We start from the raw sequence: 21997 nt of genomic DNA on the forward strand, positions 1-21997 counted from the left end.
GCCTCACTTTCTCCTCCAGAGCCATCTGGGATGAGTGGTAAGATATAGATCAGGATGACTGGAGATAGCCCCTGTATACTCTCCCTGTGTGCTCTCACTACACAGGTTCCTGACACATGTTCCTCTTTATGTATGTTCCCCAGTCACATGTTTCTCCAGGTATGCCTTCCATGTTTGTCCCCTGATCAATCTGTAATCTTCCCTACTGGTGGTATGGCAAACCATGGGAATACATACAATGTGTGTGCATGGGGAAAATCTTTTCTTGTCACTGAATTTTTTAAGGTTTTTTGGGTTTGTTTTTGCTTTGAACTTAAGTGTCCTTAAGTGTCTTCTGGTTGATTGGTATGAGAACATTGGCGAGGGCTTTGAGCTACGGTTCTCAGTAAGCGCTAATTCACAGAGTACGTCAAGCCTGGGGTAACTTTCTGGAGGACCATATGTCAGGGGGCCCCTGGATGGTATACTTATTCTGTATAAATATGATGTCTCTCCTCAAAAACCCCACTACAGCCTTATGTTGCTTACTGAATAAAAGTTCAGTACATATATCTGAAAGTTCGCTAATGTTTATCTACTTGAGTCTTGGAGAGCTGTGGGATTGTGGATGAAATCTCAGCCCCTCTTCAATCTTTTTTTTTTTGTAATTACTATCTATAATTCTTATTTTACTCTTTGCAACCAATACAGTGCTGCAGTTTAGTGAATTACAAAACTTGCCCCTGATATACAGGAAAATCCTAGGATTAAGGTGAATCTAGTTGAATCTCCTCATTTTATAGATGATGAAACTGGTCCAGAAGGATTAGATGCTGTAATATCAGTTAAGTTGGGTGTCTTCGATTGAGTCTTACTAAGTGCTAAACCCCTGACTACTAGGTGCTAAGCCTATGTGGGCTACGTGGGAGCCAATAGTGGGAGCCCGAGTTCTGGTCACTCGGATGATGTTTGATGATGGCTAAAGAGTGTATAAAAAGAGAGAACAGAGCTATTTGCTAGAGGCTCTCACTCCTGGAGGCATGGGACTCTGGGCAGCTGATCTAAGGGCCTCCCAGCTGAACTCTGATGTTGATGGCTTCTTGGTGACTATGAATTGATTTTGGTTTGTCTGTTGATGTTTGTAGTTTGTTTGTATTTGCTCTGAAGTTCAGGGTGCTGGCTTTTTCCCCTGAACTAAGTGAATGATACTTGTATGTTGGATTGAAATAAGATTGTTAACCCCTTAACGCTACTTTCCTTAGTAAAGCAGATCAAAAGAACCTGTGTTGGCAGCTTTCTGTGTGCTGGGTGTTGGTGGGTCTTACACCTTTACAGCAGCTGCTAGCTGAATTGTTGCAACAGATGTCTTTCCTGAGGTTATTCACCTAGTATAATAAATGGAAGTCAGTCCTTAAAATCCAGCTCATCTTGTTCCAAATCCAGGGAGATGATATCACGATTTGTATCACAATAACAATATCTCTGACTAAGGCTAAGTTTAGAAAAAAAACAAGATTCTCATAATGAACAAGCTTCATGTACATTTATAGGATCATGAAATTAGAATCAGAATTTGTCTTTAAACATTGGAGGTGGGGAGGGAACGTGGTGATATTAGACAGGAAATGGACCAGCACTATTCAAGTATTTCGAGGACTGTCACTTGGAAGCACCTTCTGTTTGGCCCCAGAGGGCCAGATCAGGAACAGAAAGTGTAGATTAATCTAATTGCAAAGAAGGAAATTTAGGCATGATGTACAGACATACTTCCCAAGAATCAAAGCCATTCACATTGCCTCCAGAGGTCATGAGTTGCCCATCATTAGATGTCTTCAAGCAAAGGTTAGAATGACCACTTGTCAGGTTTGATGTGGAATGAGACCTAGTGGGTTGCTCATCATTTGATGTCTTAAAGAAAAGGTTGGATAACCAGTGAATACCATTAGTTGTAAAGGGAATTTTTGTTCAGGTATATCTTGAAATAGGAGCTTATAAGGTCCCTTCCAACTTTAAGCTTCTGTCTCTGGATGGCCACAGCCTGAGAATACTCCCCATTCTGTCAGCAGAGATTGGTTTCTCTCTTCCAGGAAGCTGACCCCCACCATCCCTCCTCGATCCCAAGGGAGAAAGAAAGGGCAAGAGACATTCTCTCAGAAGGCAATGACATCAGAAAAACTGTGAGTGGGCTGAGCAACATTTGCGAGGTTGAAAGAGTACATGGCCACTGCAAAATGGGGAAACTACACTCCGTAAGGTGCGTGGAGGTGAAGAACCATCTGCCCATTTCCACTCCAATCTAAAGCCCAGCAGATTACACTGAAGGGACGAACAGAGGAAGAACGAGAGAGGACAAGAGCTCATGTAGCACTGCTGCCCCAAGATAAAAAGACTGTAGCTGAGCCAGCTGAGACTACCAGAAGCCAATAAAGAATGGTGGTGTAGCTGTCCCCATTGGTTGAGAAGGACAGGTGATACTCCGCTCCCCACTAGAACATGTATCCATTCGAAGGGTGTGGGACAATAATCCCCCAAAATGAAATAACAATCACAGGTTTCACAAGGTAAAGACAGAGGCTTTATTTGCAAGTCTCACGGGAGAGTTGGGCATCGCCCACTCCAGAATGGTCTGGGGTGGGGAGGCAAGTTTCAGAAGGCAGAGAGTCAGTTTATATACCTCTCAAAGGGCCCCCCCAAAAGCCTCCTTACATAACAATTCTAAGAAGCCCCATTACAATAACAATTCTAAGAAGCCCCCAAAAGCCCCCCCCCGGACCTCCATCCCCATCCATGGGGGTGGTTGGCCTCACATTCTTGAAACAAAGAAAGATTCTTAATCTAACACCTTAACCTCAAACTAGCAGACAGCAGCTACAGGTGGTATTCACCCTATGAGTATGCAGGATGTGAATATATGTGGTATATGTGCAAGTTTAAGTGGGAGGGAAAAGGGGGAGTTTAATTCTTAAACTTAAAGATATAGTTCAGGCATTATGGAAGCTAAATTATTAAGTCTCCTCTTTTCCCTAAATGGGAGACTTTCATTCATCTCACTCAGAAGCTTCTCTCTCCTTCTCGGGAGTCTATTTTGTATTTCTGTCCACCAAGTCTCTAAAAGCCAGTATTAAGATAAAACTATGATTAACTCAATGCATTACTGGTCTTTCATTTGCTCAAAGGTAGATGAGAGGAAAACTATGGTAAGCTACACAAAGGAGATTCTCCTTCTGATGGATTCCAAGCAGCTGGGGGCTCAATGTGGCCCAAAGAAGTTTGGGGAGTTTTTAATTGATAGCATATTATTAAATCCCCCTAAAGCAGGTATCAGAATGAATCTGGACCCACATATACAAAAATATTTATGGCAGCTCTTCTTGTGGTGGCAAAGAACTGGAAATTGAGGGGATGCCCATCAGCTGGGGAATGGCTAAACAAGTTGTGGTATATGAATGTAATGGAATACAATTGTGCCATAAGAAATGATGAGCAGGTGGACTTCAGAAAAAAACTGAAAAGACATATATGAACTGATGCTGAGTGAGAGAAACAGAACCAGGAAAACATTGTACATAGTTATAGCCACACTGTGCGATGACTAACTTTGGCAAACTTGGCTCTTCTCAGCAATGCAAGGTTCTAAGATGACTCCAAAAGGCTCATGATGGAAAATGCTGTCCACATCCAGAGAAAGAATTACGGAGTCTGAATGCAGATTGAAGCACACTATTTGCTCTCTCTCTTTTTTGACATTTCTTCTTTCTCATGGTTCATTCCATTGGTTATAATTCTTCTTTGCAACTAATATGAAAAAATGTTTAATGTGAATGTATATGTAGAGCCTATATCAGATTGCACGCTGTCTTGGGGAGGGAGGAGGGGAGTGAGAGGGAGAAAATTTGGAACGCAAAAGCTTGTGGAACTGAATGTTGTAAACTAAAATAAATAAATAAATCTTTAAAAAAAAGATGAATCTGGGCCATACTGGAATCGAACTAGTGTGTTGGGAGGAGGTTTGATAAGTAGAAACCAGAAGAAGCTTCCATTGTTCTCTTCAAACCAGATTTAAAGCCTCATTCTTCCCCACCATCTTCCCCCTCAAACCCCAGGAGACTTTAAGATATGATATGGGGAAAAGTGGCTCTCCTCACAGGAGGGTGGGGGATAGATAGATGGAAAGGGAGCATCTAATTTCAGCCAGATGACTGCATGCTACCACCACTGTTAGATGAATCAGTTCAAACTATTATGACATCCAAGTCCTTCCATAATTTGGTGCCATCCTTCATTTTTAGCTTTATCTCACATTGCTTCCCTTAACGTTTCCTATGCTCCAGCCAAAGCCAACCATTTGCCATCACCTGTATGTATTATAAACTATATCTCATCTCTGTGACTTTGTTCAAATTATTTCCTCTACTTCCACTTTTGCCTACTATCATACCTATCCTTTAAGGCCCAGCTCAAATTTCATTTCTTTCATGAAGCTTTCTCATCTCTCCACCAGTAACTAACTACCTTTCACCCTTCAGAGGTCCCATGGCACTTGTTTTTCATCTCCTATCTACTGATCCTATCTCATATTGTATTACGGTTTGCATGTATGACTAGATTGTGAGTTCCATTAGGGTAGGGACTATGATTTATTTAATTGTGTCTCTCTCACCACCTAACACAATGTTCTGCCAATTGTAGATGCTTAATAAATGTTTGTTGAAGTAAGAGGAGACAGAAAAGGGGAGAGTTAGAAGGGAAAAAATGAGAAGATAGAAAAAATGAAGAAGAATTAGAGAAAAGAAAAAGAAGTAAGAGTTAGTACCAGAGAAAACCCTGAGAGATTATCTAATCCAATTTACAAATTTTATAGTTGTGGAAACTGAGCTACAGAGGTTGTGACTTAGTCAAGGTCATTCAACATTAAGTGGAAGAGCCAAGATTCAAACTTGGGTTTTCCAACTACAAATCCAAGGGTCTTTCCATTTAAGAAAGAAAAGAAAGAGGGGGTAAGGATAGAAGGGAAAAGGGGGATAGTCAGTATGACTATGTTTCCATATATTAACTTATTCTCTTCTTCAGATAAACATTTATCTCTGCTTCTTTAAAGTCTGTTTTACATTTCTGTCTACCTGGCGTCTAAAAGCCAGTATTAAGATAAAACTATTGTTGACTCAATGAATTCCAGTACTGGTCTGTATTTCATTTGCTCAAAGGCAAAAGAGGAAGACTATGGTAAACTACAAAGAGGAGCTTCTCTTTCCAATCACTTGGATTCCTAACAGCTGGGGGCTCAAGATAACCACAAGAAATTTTGGGTTTTGTTTTCATTTTTTTTATTGATAGCATATTATTAAATTTCCCCAAAGCAAGTGTCAAGATGAATCTGAACTAACTGGTTCTCTGTCTCCAGCCCCTAATCCCATCTTTCCTGGCATACATGCTATTAGGAGCAGTTGGATATAGAGGCTTCTAGGGTTAGGGACCAAAAAACCAGTCTTTTGGTGATGACCCTCTTCAAATTTAGGTGGGCTGGGTCCTTGAACAACAAACATACAGCGTGTCTCAAAAGACTTAGTGTGGTTTTAAGCTTTTCTTGTGGTTTATTCATGTCCAATTATTTCTGAAAAAGATGATAAAACTGAAGCAAACAAGTTTAAGGGACTTGTCCAGAGTCACACAGTAAGTCAGGCTAGATTTGAACTCAGGTCTTCCTGACTCCAAGGCTAATGTTCTATCCACTGCAGCACCTAGCTGCCCTGTGGTTTTAAGCTATGAAATCTTAAAACTGCATTAAGCTTGCCAAAGTTTAAAACCATACTAAGACTTTTGAGGACATGCTCTATAATCAATTTCAAAGCCTTTTTGTTTTGGAGAGACTTATAAGACCACAGCACTCCCCCAGAATAGCTTTTATTTTATTTTTATATTTTTTCAATTAACTATTAAAACGTTTGAGTTTTTTCAAATTTTGAGTTCCAAATCCTCTCCCTCCCCTCCCTCTTCCTTGAGAAGGCAAGCAACTTGATATAGATTATACATATGCAGTCATGCAAAACATATTTCCATATTGGCCATTTTGTGAAAGAAAACACAGACCAAAAAAAGAAAAAAAATAAAGTAAAAAAGTATGCTTCAATCTGCATTCAGACTCCATCAGTTCTTTCTCTGGAGGTGGATAGCATTTTTTATAATAAGTCTTTTGGAATTGTCTTGGATCATTATATTGCTGAGAATAGCAGTTATTCACAGTTATGGAACAGCTTTTAAGAACCCAAGGTCACCACCATACCATAATGAGAAATCCAGACTTAAAAATAGGACTTTGGTGGAGAAACAGTAGCACAAATAATTCCAAATAGGCAAGAGTTCAAAAGTCTTTCGTGTTTGATTTTTAGAATAAATGAATGATGTTTCGGGCAGCAGCCTTACATTCCTAATTGTATTTTCTTAGGCTTATGCTAAACTTAACCTGCATTCCTAGAGTCTAGAACAATTAATGGTGGAAACATATCATCCTCAAATAGTCAGCCAGGATTAACAATGTATCCACCATCCTACCAGTTCAGGTAGAAGAGACCAAGGAAAGGTAGATTTCTGGGTGTGGGAAGCTCTATTCTCATTCCTCTCATTTCCTGAAGCCATTTCAATCACATTTAACTTTTGGCATATTAACCCAACACTCATCTCCCAAGTATATCCAGCATTCAAGTATCCATCCAGTGGTTTCAGAAAAACCTGGAAAGCTTTATATGAACTGATACAAAGTGAAGTGAGCAGAACCAGGAAAACATTGTATACAGTAACAGCAATTTATGACCAAATGTAGCTGTTTTCAACAATTCGATGATCCAAGACTATTCCAAAGGACGTATGATGAAAAATGGTATCCATCTCAGTAAGGACTGATGGAGTCTGAATGCAGATTGAAGCATACTTTTTTAAACTTTATTTTTCTTAAGGTTTTTTTTTTTTGGTCTGTGTTTTCTTTTGCAACATGGCTAATATGGAAATATGTTTTGCATGACTGCACAAGAATAATCTATATCAAGTTACTTTCCTTCTCAAGGAAGGAGGAAGGGAGGGAGGGAGAGAATTTGGAATTCAGAATTTAAAAAAAAAACGTTAAAAATTGTGTTTACACATAACTGGAAAAAACCTTTTTTTTAAATCAAGTTATTACAGAATGCAGCCCTGACTTTCCAGGTGCTTTCTTGGAATGAGTTGCTTCGACCTCTGGTCCCACACTTCATTGTCTTTCTTGGCACGAGTCTGCTCACTGCATAGTCTCCCAGATCTGCCTTGAACTTTTGTAGTGGAATCTGGGAGTTCCAGGGCAGACTCTTGTTTGGCCCCAAATGCCCTAGTTTCACTTTGAAACTAGCTGGGACCAGTTTTATACAATGCCAACCTCTCATTTTCTGCTATCTTCATCTCAATCTCTTCACCCGGCTCTGCAAACTTGAGCCTGTCCTTGCTGTTCAGAAATTGGGTGTCCTCAGACATCCTTGACATATACCATCCCCTTGGCTATTTTGCCCTTCGAAAGGCAAAAGTTCTTGAAAGCCATGGGGAATCATGAAAGAGTTCTCTGAGATATGAAAAACATTTTTAAAATAATTCAGAGGGACCAAGAGACTGAGAGAAAACACAGAAGGGACGAAGATCGACACTGACCTGAGGTGGAAAGAGTGGTAACAAAACAAGTCATCATTATGTATAAAGATGGAAGAATTGTGTGAAACTGGGATTAACTGGGATAAACTGGAAGAAAAGCCATGAGAGAGAGAGAGAGAGAAAGACTGGGCACAGAAAGGAGACGGAGATGGGGGGGGGGTGCTGCTGGCTGGAACTGGGGACAGACAGCGGCTGGAGTGGGGACAGAATCTGTGCTCACAGCTCAGAAATGTCCCAGCCTAGCCAGCAAACAGAACTCGGCCCCTTTTACCCCTCTTCACTCACCCTCTAACCTCCTGCAGTCTGCTTCCCCTCACCCCATCTTTACTAGGTTCCCAAGAGACAGAGGTAAGTCCTAAGACGGAGGTTCACAAATTAGGTATCCTATCTTTCCCCAATCTCCACTCCCCTCAAATAACCCTGGCATCTTATTTCCAATTCCCTTTCTAGAATTCAGGCATATTACCTCCAAATCCTCATTTCTCCCCATCAGACTCCATTCCCTTCCAAAAACCCAGGGGGGAGAAATGACTGATTAAATGCAGATATGAAAAAGGAAGAAGAGAAAATAAACAGATGTCTGCAGGGGGAACCATTGGGAAGGGGAGGGATGTGGAGAATTTAAGGGGCTAAAATGGGATAGCTGGGAGCAAGAGCGGGAAGTGGGATTGATAAACTAGAAAAAAGGAGATCAGAGCATCTCTAACTTGATTGGAAAGTGGAGTACAAGGGAACACATGAGTTGGGGGGCTAGGACGCTGGGTCCAGCAATGAGTTAACGTCTGCTGTGGTTTTTCTCAGACAGCCTGTAATGAGAGCCAGGTGTCCCACTGGCCCCATTCCCACTCACCCCCACCCCTGACCCCCTCCTCCTTCTAGTGTAAACTGATCCTGCTTCAGTAAGGGAAGGGGGAGGGGGAGATTGCAGACAAGGGGGTGGGGGGAGGGATCTAGGAAGACCTGGCTGGTGCTCAGACAAATAACTCTGTCCTGTCCCAGCACTGCAGAAAGAGAACAGCCTCCGAGCTGAGCGGACAACATGAAGGTATTGGAGAAAAACTTTGCCCCAGAGCAGAACCCCCTATCAGATAGACCGCTATTATGGCTTAGAATGGATCGTCACCCAAGGGAGGCTCTTACATAATTAGAAATGACTACCTTTATGTGGGTGCAATCAACTGAGAGGATACAGAGGATGCTGGAGGGAGATAAAATTAAGAGTGGTGGGAACTAGTTGTTTCCTCTTATAATTTGGGGAGGAAAGAGGTCTTATCATTTAGGGGCGTGGTAAATTGGCCAGGGGTATTAGAGTTTTGGAAATGAGCTCCAGTCAAAGGAAGGAGATTTCTTGGGGGCAACAATACTGCCTCTCAAGCAAGAAGTCCTAAAACACTAAACTGACTTAGGGTTGATGTTGGAAACTTCAGGGACCCTGTCTATGTAACCGTTTGTCTTATGTTCTCCAGGTCTCTCTGTTGCTGCTCCTCCTCTTCCTTCATACTCCCTACTGCTCCTCCCAGTCTCTTGGAATCCGAGGAGATGGTAAGCTACGAACCAGGGACATTCACATCCCAATCACTCGGGAAGAGAAAAGGGGGCAAGGGAGTGCAGGGAAAGCATTCCTTTGAATCAGAGGGACAGGATGAGTGGAGACAATTCTGAACCAGGGACTTAGAATGCACCTGGTTAGGGGTAGTGGTGGGAGTGTGGTACGGACAACAGGGGTAGACAATGTGATAGTGCAATGCACTAGCAATCAGGAGACAGAGGTTCAAATCTCAACTCTGTCACTGACTAGCTGAGGAACTCTGTGCCTAAGTAGGTTCAGTGGCAAAATGACAGGTTTGGGAAAACATGATCTCTTTTAGCTCTTTGGATTTATAAAAAAGCAAGATTTTCCAGCCCCAGAGAAAACCAGTATGGGGGCTGAAAATTAGCTCAACTCAGAGAATAGCAACTGATACTCTTTGTTTTCTGTCTCTTAGCCCTGGAAAAGCCTTGTGCACAGCAGCCCCTAGACTGTGATGATATCTACGCTCAGGGTTACCGAACCGATGGGGTTTACCTTATCTACCCCTCAGGACCCAGTGTTCCCGTGCCAGTCTTCTGTGATATGAGCACTGAGGAGGGCAAATGGACGGTAAGACAGGAGAGTTGCTGAGATGTCACAGGGCAGGGAGGCTAGAAATGGAGACAGCAGTTTTAAGCTGTGTGATCTCAAGCCAGTCCCTTAATTGCTTTGGATCCCTATTCCTTCATCTATAAAATGAGAATTGTACTAGATGAGCTCTAAGGTCACTTCTGGCTCTGACTTTTGGATTCTATAAGAAGGAAGCTCAGGGAAACTGGGTTGAAGAGAGGAAAGCCTTAGAAAATTGGGGCACTTAATAGAGAGAACAAGATGCTGTTGAGGAGGGACCTGTAAGAGAAGAAAAACTCGAAAATGGGAATTGATTCAAGGAGTACCAGAGTCAATTCCAAACAATACCCATACTCCCTACCCCCTATCAGGCTTTGCTCAGTCCAGCTTTCCACTTTCTTTGCTCCAGGTTTTCCAGAAGAGATTCAATGGCTCTGTCAGCTTTTTCAGGGGCTGGAATGACTACAAGCTGGGCTTTGGACGAGCTGATGGAGAGTACTGGCTGGGTAAGGTGAAAAGAGAACTGGGGCCTGGAGGGCAGACATCGTCTGGGAAGGGTGGGGAGACTGAGAGACTGCCAGGGACTGATTATTTGAATTCTAGGGTGGGGGCATTGGAAGACTGACTGGCTCCTAACCTCCCTTGGCCTTTTAGGGCTAAAGAACATCCACCTCCTGACTCTGAAGCAGAAGTATGAGCTGCGTGTAGATTTGGAAGACTTTGAGAACAATACAGCCTATGCCAAGTACACAGAATTCTCTATTTCTCCCAATGCCGTCAACGCAGAGGAAGATGGCTACACTCTCTACGTGACTGGCTTTGAAGACGGGGGAGCAGGTAACACTCAACTGTCTCCATTCCTCTTGACCATTTCCCTGCTATTCCCCAGTTTTAGTTACTCGAAGACAAGGGCCCTCGGGAAGGAGAGGTGAATAGAAGCTGGCACTACCAGATTGGTCCCCAAGCCTGAGGCCCTCACATTCCCTCTAAGGTCCCACCCATCTTCCCCTCCCATATCTGGCAGAATCCACAGCTGAGCCAGAGCCAAACTTCAGCCTCAGCCTTGGCACCAAATGGAAGCTATAGTCAGCTTTGCTCCAAGCCTTCTCCTTCCCTCTCCCCCACCATAGAGCAGATGTTTCCCTTGTAATTTCAGAAGGCACATTTGTCTAAAATCTGGCAAGGGGTGGGGTAGGCAACTATCCTCCCCTTGCCCCCAGTTTCCCATGTTATGTAGATCTCATTTTCATATCCTACTATAGTCATTCCCCACCCATATCCATTCACTCTTTACAATCCCCCAACCTATGCTCTCCTCTCCTCCCTTCTTCCCAGGTGATTCTCTTTCCTACCACAGTGGCCAGAAATTCTCTACCTTTGACAAGGACCAGGACCAATTTGTGCAGAATTGTGCAGCCCTCTCATCTGGAGCCTTCTGGTTCCGGAGCTGTCACTTTGCAAATCTCAATGGTTTCTATCTGGGGGGGACCCATGTTTCCTATGCCAATGGTATCAACTGGGCCCAGTGGAAAGGATTCTATTACTCCCTTAAGCGCACTGAGATGAAGATCCGCCGTATCTGAGGGCAGCACCCCTTTTATAAGAATTATAGCCTTCACTCTCATCTTTCACTCAGCTCTCTATTCAGCTATTGGCTTCTGTGGCTATTCATTTTTCTACTGACTCCCCTACCTTGTATTGTTGCTATTTGTCAGTCAGCACTTACTTCTGGTTCCCAAGTTAATGGCCTTTGTCTTTTACTCAGCCGTTGTCGGTCCCACCTAGATCTAACTCATTTTTAGGTCCAGATATCAATGAGGAGAGTGGTGTATTGCATACAGGGCAGCCCTGGATTGGGAAGTTAGGAAGACCTGGGTTCAAGTCCTTTCTCTAACACACACTACCTAGATTATCCTGATTAAGTCATGTAAACTGTGCCCAAAGACAACTCCCTCTGCCTCAGTTACAGATAAATTATCTATCTACAAGAATGGGACTTTCTTTACAGGAAATCCCCCACATCAATGAATGTAGAGGTCTAGACCAAAAAACCCAAACCTACCAAAAATTAGCTATTACTCAGATGCTGTTAACCCTACTCCAGATCTTGTGTACTGTTATGTCCAGCTAACACCATATCTAACCTAAGGGCCATTATAATACATAGTGTAGCTCCCTCCCTAAAGAGGCTGAATGAACCAACTGTTAACCTCTTGTCATCCAAGTAGGGTTGTTTACTAACCATGCCCTTGATTTCTCTAATGAGTTGTGCCCATAGACTATCCAAGAAACCAGCTTGGTTTGGCTTATCATACTCAGATATGACTACGTACTTACCCCAGAAATCGTTGTTTTGTCACTTAGGATTATGATTGTCTTTGGGGTCACTGAAGAGTCACTGGTTCATCAGCTGTGGTCTCTTAAATTCCAACCTGGAGCCAGCTGCCTTTGGCAGTCTTCCTCAGTTGTCAATTCTTTACTCTGGGGCCAGCTAATGTCGTGCTGTCATAATGAGCTGTTGCTATGTCCCACTACAGAGCCAACTCCACTCTGTGGTTTATGTATAATGGCTGCTAACTCCCCTGCCCTAGAATCCACTATTGTCATCACATCCTTTCCTGAAACCTTATTTCATTTCTGAGGGGAGTATCAGAAAGGGCCACACTCCAGTGCCAGCTGTGCCTGAGCTCCTTCATTCCCTCAAAGCTGGTTAGTTGCTTTCTGTTCTATTTCCCAGTTTATATTGTACACTATTGATAAAAATGTATAAGGTCCAGTCATCCCACCCCATCCAACCAAGTGCATGGCTCACTGTTGGGATGAAACTATCTTAACATAAATATCTTAGGTCTACTCTCAGTCAGCAGGTCCTACGTGCCTTTCAGACAAGAGAACAGAACTTACCTCTACAGCAGTCTGCTGGGAGCACAAAGTGGAAAAGAGATAGGATGTGTAGACTAGCTACAGAAACAGCAAAATGGAAGCCACAATTTGTCAATAAACCTACAGGAATACCCAATCTAAAGAAACTGTTTCTTCTGTTGATGGCTTGAAAGAATTTGCTAGACTTTCAAATGGCTCCTAAGACCAGGCGTCCTGCTCTTCCAATGTTCACCCTTGCAAATGTTTCCCTCAATTCCCAAAATGACACTTGGAGACAGAAGAAAGGATCAATCTTATATTTCACTGGTCCCACAACAACAGGAATGTAAAAAATAAAAAAAAATTCAATACTGGAAGTGGCAGCTCTGAGAAGTGATAGGCAACAGAACTTCCTGGGCCCTCCTAATTTCCCCAGAGTTTTACAGATACTGAGGCTTACACCTAAGGTTGTACGGTGAACTTGAGATGAACCTGGAGAATAAATTGGTGATCCTATTCTCCCCATCAAAACATGGATTCTTAGGCTTTTGGGGCTTCCTTTCTAGACCCTGCCTTCGACCTAAACTGAAGGATCTTGTTCCCCTGTCCCCAGCTTGAGCCTGGTTTTTTAATGCCTGGTCCTCAAGGTTCCTGAAGATCAGGCAGGTCAGCCAGCAGCATAGGAGAGTCCATTTGGATCTCACGTTGTAGAGACTCAATGTCAGCTGGGTTCATCCCATGCCCTTCTAACCAATCAGTAAGCAGAGAGGCTGACAGGGGGGCTGAGTCTGTTTGGCTACAGGAAGAGAAGAGAACAGAGAAAGGAAGAGAATATTAATCAGCAAGGTCAAGTTACAACCCATACCTTAGAGTAAGAGTCCTTAACCTGGGTCAGTAAACTTTTGTTTTAATATGTTAATGACTCTGAATTGGTTTCCTTTGTAATCTTATATATTTTTATTTTACATACACACAATTCTCGCTTTACAGAAGTGGACTGTTCCACAGACCTCTATGTAAATTGATTTTTGGGTAATGTGAATTTGCCCTTATCCACTCACTTCACTTAGCCTATATAACAGACATACACAAAATAATATATTTACAAAAATCATCAAGTACAGACATATTAAGTACTGTGCCAGGATAACAAACAGAATTATGAAACTGAAAGGTAAAGTTAATGATAAAGTATGCACAGTACTGTAAAATTAACATAGGTGTGCCATCTGTTATTCCTTCCCCACCCACTATGCCCAGCCTTTATCATTAGTGGTTGGCTGCACAACATTTTTTAATGACGCTATCGAGAGATGTTTGGACAGAGACTTTTTTTCCTTGTATACTGATAGCTAGCAATATGCTCTCCAACTAGTCTTTGAACTTTTAAAAATCTTGAAGTATTTAGATCCATCTTTTTAAGACAAGCAAAAAATTCACTCAAATGATGAAATGCTTCTGCCAACTGTTTCACTGTGAACCTTTCTGGCTCCACTACAGTTCTGAAGCTTCCCTCTTTTCTTCTACAATCTTTGCAACTAGCCAATCAGATGACCGCTCTTCTCTATGAAGCTCAATCAACTCCTTTACATCATCCACATCCACTTCTAGCTCCAACTCTCACGCTAATTTTATAATCCTGTTACTTCTTCAAATCCACAAAAATCAGGAATGAACTATGGTTACTTTTTTTTTTTTCCAAACTCTCTTCATACATCTCTGTTACATCTTCCCATGCCTTAGCAATATTCAGGATTGCATAGCAAATATTATAGGACTTCCAGAAATCTCTCAATGTCAGGTCCTTATCGGCTACCAAAGCTGCAATTGCCTGGGCAAATGTAAGGTAGTGTTAGGGGGAAGGTAGACTACTTTTACATTTAAATTAAAATTATCCAGATGGGGAGGGTGATCTAGGGCATTATCCAAAATAAGTAGGATCTTGAAAGGAATACCATTATCATTATAAAAACTCCCTGACTTAGAGAAAACTGTTACTCAAAGATGATAGGGATTATCTTAGGGTGTCTTAGGGTTAGTGAAATAATGCACAGATGGGTTGCCTTGCTGATTCACTCTTCTGGGATTTTCTGAGTGGTACACAAGAACAGGTTTTACTTTGCAAGTCCCAGATGCATTCTCTCCAAGCAGAAGAGTTATTCTATTTTTCAAAGCTCTATGCCCTGGCATAATTTTTCCTCCACTGAAATGCGGGCTCAAGACGGCATTCTTTGATAAAATAGGCCAGTTCTGTCTGCATTAAAGATCTGCTCTAGCAAGTAGGGACCTTCATTTCTTATTTTTTTTTGCAAGAACTCTGGGAACTTTTTTGCTGCTTCAATATCTGCACTAGCAGCTTCTCCTGACACTTGTACATTATGAAATTCTACAACTGTGCAAACCAACCACTGCTTGTTGTAAATGCCTGTGTTCCTTCAGGTTATTTTACCTTTTGCCTTCAAAGAAGCTTCGAGTCTTAGCTTGAATTTTATCAAGCTTAAAGGAATATTCTTCTGACATTGGTCTTCTGTCCACACAGTTAATAGTTTCTCCATTTCTAGACTAGCACCTTTGTTTCAGCAGATAAGTCATCTTAATGGAAGCATGCCTTTTGTGTGCTCCTTTATCCAAGAAGCATCTTCACAATGGTGTTCACAATTGACATCGCAAGACTAAGTTCACGTGCAATCAATGACAATTTTTGTCCCTGTTCATATTTTCTAATTATTTTCATTTTCATTTCCAAGTCTATTGGCTTACATTTACAAGATGGTTCATTTTTCCCCTCAAGCGCATGTTTGCTGCCAGCCATGGTGAAAATATAAGGATAATTACTGAACACAGGGAAAGGCACATTATCACTCACTGTCTGCAGACTCACGAGAACTGACTTAAGAGAGGATTCTCAGCTTCCCACCACCATTTATGCTGCCTGTAACATACGTCTTATTTCACAGGATCTGTTTTGCATAAGGAATTTTCATAATTTTTGGAATGCAGATTTCTTTCAGAATTTAGAATTTATATAATGTCAATTTAAGTAAGGCGAGACCTGCGTATATTTAAAAACATTACTCCGAGAAGGGATCTACAGCCTCCACTAGACTGTGCTGCAGACGGTAACACAAAATAGATTAAGAACCCTCGGACTTAGGATCCCTGCCTAATTCTCCAAGATTGCTTCTCTAGTTAGCCTTGTCTTCTCAATCCCCTCTCAAGCCACATCCTCACTCACCTGTCAGGAGGCCCATCAGCCACACCCATATCAAAAGACTGATTGAGGAATTCCTCCAAATCAAAGCCAACTCCATAGCCAGCCCCACTGCCCTTTGGGGTTCCCGAGAAAACAGGGGGCAATAGATCATCCACCTGCAGAAAGAGAGGGAGACGGACAAACTTAAGCTCAGGTGGTTATTATAATCTATTCTCTTTTCAAGAGTATTGTGAAGAACCCACATTCACCTCCACTCCTCAGCTGGAATTTCCACATCTCTGTAGACACACCCAGTGAATCTTCCTTTATCTTCACTATACCTTTCTAAGAAAATCCAAAGGAATCCCAAATCCTACCTTCAAACTCAATCCCTTTCTACTAATCTGAAATCACACTCAAGGTGTGCTGACTGAACTTAGTCGCCATGGCCTTAACCAAGATACCTCTCAATCTCTCTCCTTACCTGTGACTTAGATAGCTGCTGAGTCACCAAGTTCACATCTGGTGACTCTGAAGTGGGAGCCTGATGGGATCCCCCTAGATCTGATGGGGGTGGGCCAGATGGAAAGTAAGGCATGGTTCCTGTGGGGGTGGGGCCAGGAAGGCTAGGAGGTGGAACCAATGGTTGGGGGACTGGAAGAGGTGTAACTGGAGCCTGGAGACCAGATGAGATAGTAGCTGGGAGTGGAGCAGGGCCAGCAAGTTGAGGGGCAGGTCCTGGAGGAGGGGCTGGGGGTGGTGGGGTAGGTGCTGCTGGTCCAGGGGGTGGAGCTGGAGGCTGGGCCATGCGAGTCCAACGTTCTAATAAGCTTCGGTCATTGTCACTCAGCACCAGCCCAGCCAGGGGATCACCAGAGGGACCACCCCCTGCCCCTACACCCCTTTCTTTGCGTTCTCTCTCCTTCTGTCGTTTCTCTCGCTCCTTGGCTCGCTCCTGCCGGCGCCTTCTCTTCTCCTCCCGCTCCCTCTGCCGCTCTTGGGCTGTTACTGGCTTTCGTGGCTCAGGGGCTTCTAGGGGTGCACTGGGACCATCTGCATGAGAGTAGGGCAGGAAAATGAGGAGCTTGCTGCACCCAAGGATCTAGCTATACCCAATACCACCACCAAATTCTGCAACTGGCTCTCCCATTCCTATGCTCATTTCTATTCTATCATGCTCCCTCTACCCATGCTTCCTTCTTTCACCTTTAAGCCGGTTCCTTAAGGCAGCCTTGAGAGCAGCTTTGGTATTGTCTGAGATGGCCCCTTCTTTTTTAGGTGGGGCTGGATCTCCAGTATGTAGAGGAGGTTGAGAGGAGGTCAAGTCTATGGTGTTGGACGTAGGTCCAGAGGGAGGTAGGGCTGGAGGTGGTGACTCCATGGCACAATCTGAACCAGGTCCTTGGGGACTGGGCATCTCCACATCAGGGCAGCATTGTTCTCCAGCCACAGGCTGCAATAAGGGCTGGAAACGGATCTGCTGGCGGATTCCCTCACGTCGGGCATGAAAGTCGCCAATCTCAGCCACAATGGCCTCTTTTATTCGTTCACGGGTCAGGGCCTCCCGGTCAAAGGCAAAATCAAAAGGTGGGGCACAGTCTGGCTCATCATCAGGGTCATGGTACTTGGCTAGGAAGGGGTGGCGCAAGGCAGCTGCAGCTGAGATCCGAGCACCAGGCTCAAAGCGCAACATAGAGCCCAGAAGTGACAGTGCTTGCCGGTCAGCACCTGGGTATACTGTCTCCCAGGGCACTGGTTGACGTGGAGGCAAACTCTGGATGTAGGCACGTACCCGCTCAGCCCCTACAGCCTGGATCACAGATGGTGATGGAGTCCCCAACACCGTCATGATCAGCTGAAGCTGGTGAACATAGTTCTTGCCTGGAAAGAGCTGTCGTCGAGCCAGCATCTCTCCAAAAATGCATCCCACAGACCATAAGTCGATGGCTTGTGTGTACTCATGCAGAGAGAGCATGAGCTCAGGGGCACGGTACCAGCGTGTGGCAACATATTCTGTCATGAAGTACTGATGCTCAGCTGGGGAAGTGCAAAGGCCCCGAGCCATGCCGAAGTCCCCTATTTTCAGCTCACAGTTTTCATTCACCAGCAGGTTGGAGGGTTTGAGGTCACGGTGGATCACCTGGGCTGAGTGCATATACTTAAGTCCTCTAAGCAGCTGGTACAAGAAGTAGCGTACATGCTCCAAGGTGAGTGGCTGGGAGGAGTGGATGATCTGGTGTAAATCACTCTCCATCAAGTCCAGGACAACATAACTGAGATAGAGAGTAAAAAGACTTAGGCACTGCAGTACTTAGCTTTCCTTTCCCAACCTATCATTCTACCTCAGGCCTTATCTCCAGGATCAGATTCCCCCAAGAGTAACTGGCTATTTCCCAGTGGACTTGAGGAGGGTCTACAGTTTTAACTCTTCCTGGGAACATCACGGACTTGTTTCCTTGAGAAATGCCTCATAGCCCATCACAGAAATCTGTCTCTTCCAATTGCTATTTGTTGTGTCAAGGTGTCCTGACAACCTCTATTCCATGAAACTCATCTGTTCACTTATAACTCAGGTACTATGATCCTCACTTCAAGATACTACACTGACCCTAACCTCCAAAGCCACCCTACCAGTTCTATTCCTTACACAGATTTGAATTCCCCATATGGCACAGTGGGCTTCAGAATGTCCTTGATGGCAATGATATTGTCGTGCTTAAAGTGTTTAAGGATCTTCAGCTCCCGGAGGGTCCGCTTGGCATTGGTTACTACATCAAAAGCATTAGGGATCTTCTTGATGGCTACCTGTTGGCCTTGAGAGAGAAAAAGAAAGGTCAGCTACACTGCTTTCAGTCTCATATATCTATATCTACATATGATACATAGAGTCTGATATATCTATAGCAAAGAAGCTAAAGTTCTCTACCAACATTTCTCCATCCAGTGGCCCAGCTTGTCTCTGGTTCAGATACTGATCTTTTTCAGCTAGGTGGTGCAACAGATTGAGCACTGAGCCTGGAGTCAAGAAGACCTCCTTTCAAATCTAGCCTTAGACACTTATTAGCTATCAGCCTGTGCAAGTCACTTAACTTCTGTCTACTTCAGTTTCTTCAACCGGCACAAGGGGATGATAACATCTACAGGATTATTACGAGCAACAAGTGAAATGATATCTGTAAAGGGCTTAGCACAGTGCCTGGCACAGAGCAGGTACTTAATAAATGCTTGTTTCCTTCCTTTTCCCCATTATCCTAGGTTCCCACCTTCCTCAATGGTTTACACCCTGGTGTAGGAGTTAGGAGGCCTGTCCTCTAGTTCCTGAGCTGTTACTCGCTAGATGTGACCTCCAGGCAAGTCACATTTCTCTGGAAATCATCTGGGGATAGCTATTTAAATATATGTATGTATACATATTAGATACACATATATGTATATATGTATATGGACATATAGGTAGGTATAGGTATATAGGTATGTGTATATATATATATATATATATATATGTACATATACATACACAGATACAAACATATCTTACTTACTTCAAAGGCTATTGTGAAGAAAGCCAGGGAACACTCTGAGAAGTGGGAAGAGCTCAATAAGCTAGCCAGGAATAAATCTATCATTTCACTGGTTCATTCTACAAGTACACTATTCACCAAGTAGGGAAGAAGGCATGAGGAGTGGGGTGAGGGAGACACAATACAATGACAAACACAAAATGGTCCAGGGCACTCCAGGACCTCATATTCCAAAGGCTGTAAGACAGTAGCATATATACTCAAAAAAAGTAAAATAAAATATATGAAATAAGTTCCCCAAAGCTAAGATTCTCATAGAACTGCTGGGAAATTAAATGTGGAAGACTACTTCCCCTGGGGATGGATGGATGAAGGGATGGATAGATGCCTGGACAGATGGCTGGGTGGGTAGGCAGATGGATGGATGGATGAGTAGGTAGATGGATGGTTGGATAGGTGATAGATGGATGGGTGCATGGATGGACAGACCAGTGGGGAGGTAGATAGATGGATGGACTGACAGAGAGGTGGGTGAGTAGGTGGGTGAGTGGGTGGGTAGATGGACTGACAGGTGGGTGAGTGGATGGATGGATGGGTGGGTGAGTGGACAGACCAATGGGTGAGTGGCTGGATAGGTGGCTGGATGGACAGATGGCCGATGGGTGATGAGCAATTGGCCAAGGCAGCCCCTTGGGTCACAGGTGACACGCAGCTCACCTGTGAGACGGCGCCGGGCGGAGGAGACCACGCCGTAGGCTCCGGTACCAATGGTCTCGATGATCTCGTATTCATCCCCCACCTCGAAAGTCACGTCGAAGGAGCGGGCTTTGAGCAGCGCCAGGTTCTTGGCCACCACTGAGGCCCCTGGGTTGGGAGGCTCCGCCTTCCCGGCCTCAGGGCGACCCCCAGCGCCCCCCTCCTCTTCCTCCTCCTCCTCCTCCTTCCGGGGCTCGGCCATGGCGGCCCGGGGCTCAGGGCTGAAGGGGCAAGAAAAACACGAAAGGCGGGGCTGGGGCAGGAGCGCGCCGGGGACGGGGCAAGAACAGGGGTGGGGGGCGAGCCCCGGGAGGGCGCGCACACGAAAGGGGGAAGATCGGTGAGCACCGGAGGCTGAGGGGGAGGGGCCGCGATCCCGGCAAATGGGCTGCCCCCCCACTCCTAGCCGCCCTCCCCACCCCGATTCCTGCCACCTCTGCGCTCTCTCCGGGGGTGTTGGGTTCCTGACATCTCCAGATTCTCAGTTATGAGGAGGATATGTAGGTGGGGAGGGGCGGGTAAAAGGTTTACCTGGGGTCACCCTCTCACTTACCCACAGCAGCCGCCACCTCAGGGCTGAGCTCCTTCCCCACCCCCTCTGGCCACGCCTATTCCCTCACACCCAATCGAAGGCCTGTCCCCTCCAAATCCCCACCTACTCGGTTCGCTTTATCCTATCGGAGGCCGGCAAGGGAAAGGGGAAATGGGGCGGAGAACCTAGCTCCTGGAGCGGGCTGGAGGGATCCGCCCAAGGGGTTCACGCAGCTTCAAATGGGCGCGCGCGCCCCCAGACTACCCACCCAAGAGACCCGCACGGGCCTCTCTGGGCCCGGGAATGGAAAACGTACCAGGTGATGTGGCTCGAGCTTCTAACAGCCAATCAGAGCTCGTTCCTGTAGCCAGAGAAATGGGAAGGTTCGAGAGGAGGGAAATTGAACAATGTGGTCAGTCTGTCAATCATAGTCTTAGGGAGGGGGGAGGTGCTCGGAGGACACGACGCTAAGCTGATCTAAACCAATCACAGCGGCTCCCAGAAACGCATGGGCGGGACATTAGGGAAGGACCCAAGGGGCGCTCAATCCGTTTCCTTGGCGACTGTTCAAGAAACCCCGCCTCCTGTTTCTCCTTGGTCCATCAGTAGCTCTGCTTTGCGCAGCCGTTCAACGAGAGTCGCAGAGCTTGGGGGCGGGGCGAATGTGAATGAAAAAGCCGGGCTAGTTGTGGAATTGGGAAGAAAAAGGAAAGGATGCGAACAGGAAGGGAGTAGGCGTGAATGAGGAAGGGAAAGGAAGGGAAGAGTGATTTTGTTTTTCCGCTTGAGCTTGCGCATGCCCAGTGTGGTTGCTTGAGTAACCGGCAGCTGGAGTGGTGCCTGGAATGTGCTACGAGGGGAGGGAGCTTTTTAGCTGGAATGGTTAATGAAGTGTCAGATTGGCATCAGGGCTTGAAGGCGTTTCCCTGCATCCTGCTGGAGCTGGATTAGTCCTGGAGCATTTCTTCCATTTCAACCTCTCCCCAAATATGAGATCTTAATTGGTAATATATGTGATAGGGACTAGGACTGAAGTTGGAGACTATTGGTAACTGGCCAAGTCCATCATTTTACAGATGTGGAAACTGAGACCCCAAGAGAGCTTGTGAATTCCCCCAAATCAAACAATCGCAGAGCCAACACTATAGAATCCAATTCTATTTTTTGACTCCCAGATCAATGCCACTTACGCTATACCATGTCGCCTCTCTGTACTTCCGTAGTATAGGGGGCATTAGAGTGAGTGGTAGGATGTTTGATAGCTGAGACAGGCGTCCAACTGGTAATGGTGTAGCCCCAGGGTTCCTGGAATGTAGATAGGGTGGAAAACCTATAAACAGTTTCTTTCA

At 44.7% G+C, this 21997-nt stretch overlaps 2 protein-coding genes across 3 annotated transcripts; one reads left to right on the forward strand and one right to left on the reverse strand.

Annotated features, from left to right (window-relative positions):
- The first annotated feature begins 7977 nt into the window (after positions 1 to 7977).
- MFAP4 (microfibril associated protein 4) lies at positions 7978 to 13565 on the forward strand. The gene is made up of 7 exons (XM_036741616.1): positions 7978 to 7992; positions 8644 to 8689; positions 9111 to 9186; positions 9630 to 9784; positions 10194 to 10290; positions 10439 to 10621; positions 11120 to 13565. The coding sequence occupies exons 2-7, from the start codon at positions 8684 to 8686 to the stop codon at positions 11365 to 11367; spliced, it is 765 nt and encodes a 254-aa protein (XP_036597511.1). The 5' UTR covers positions 7978 to 7992; positions 8644 to 8683; the 3' UTR covers positions 11368 to 13565.
- On the reverse strand, positions 12949 to 21009 carry MAPK7 (mitogen-activated protein kinase 7). 2 transcript variants are annotated; one of them, XM_036741615.1, is made up of 7 exons: positions 20965 to 21009; positions 20078 to 20337; positions 18487 to 18652; positions 17046 to 18112; positions 16324 to 16892; positions 15882 to 16015; positions 12949 to 13442 (listed from the first exon to the last, which is right to left on the reverse strand). In XM_036741615.1, exons 2-7 carry the CDS (start codon positions 20316 to 20318, stop codon positions 13289 to 13291), a joined length of 2331 nt encoding a protein of 776 aa, XP_036597510.1. In that variant the 5' UTR covers positions 20319 to 20337; positions 20965 to 21009; the 3' UTR covers positions 12949 to 13288. The 2 variants fall into 2 exon arrangements, with proteins under 2 accessions (XP_036597510.1, XP_036597509.1); XM_036741614.1 differs by lacking the exon at positions 20965 to 21009 and adding an exon at positions 20670 to 20941.
- Between the last annotated feature and the right edge of the window lie 988 nt (positions 21010 to 21997).

The sequence above is a fragment of the Trichosurus vulpecula genome, chromosome 1 (genome assembly GCF_011100635.1).
Source record: "Trichosurus vulpecula isolate mTriVul1 chromosome 1, mTriVul1.pri, whole genome shotgun sequence".
NCBI lineage: Eukaryota > Metazoa > Chordata > Mammalia > Diprotodontia > Phalangeridae > Trichosurus > Trichosurus vulpecula.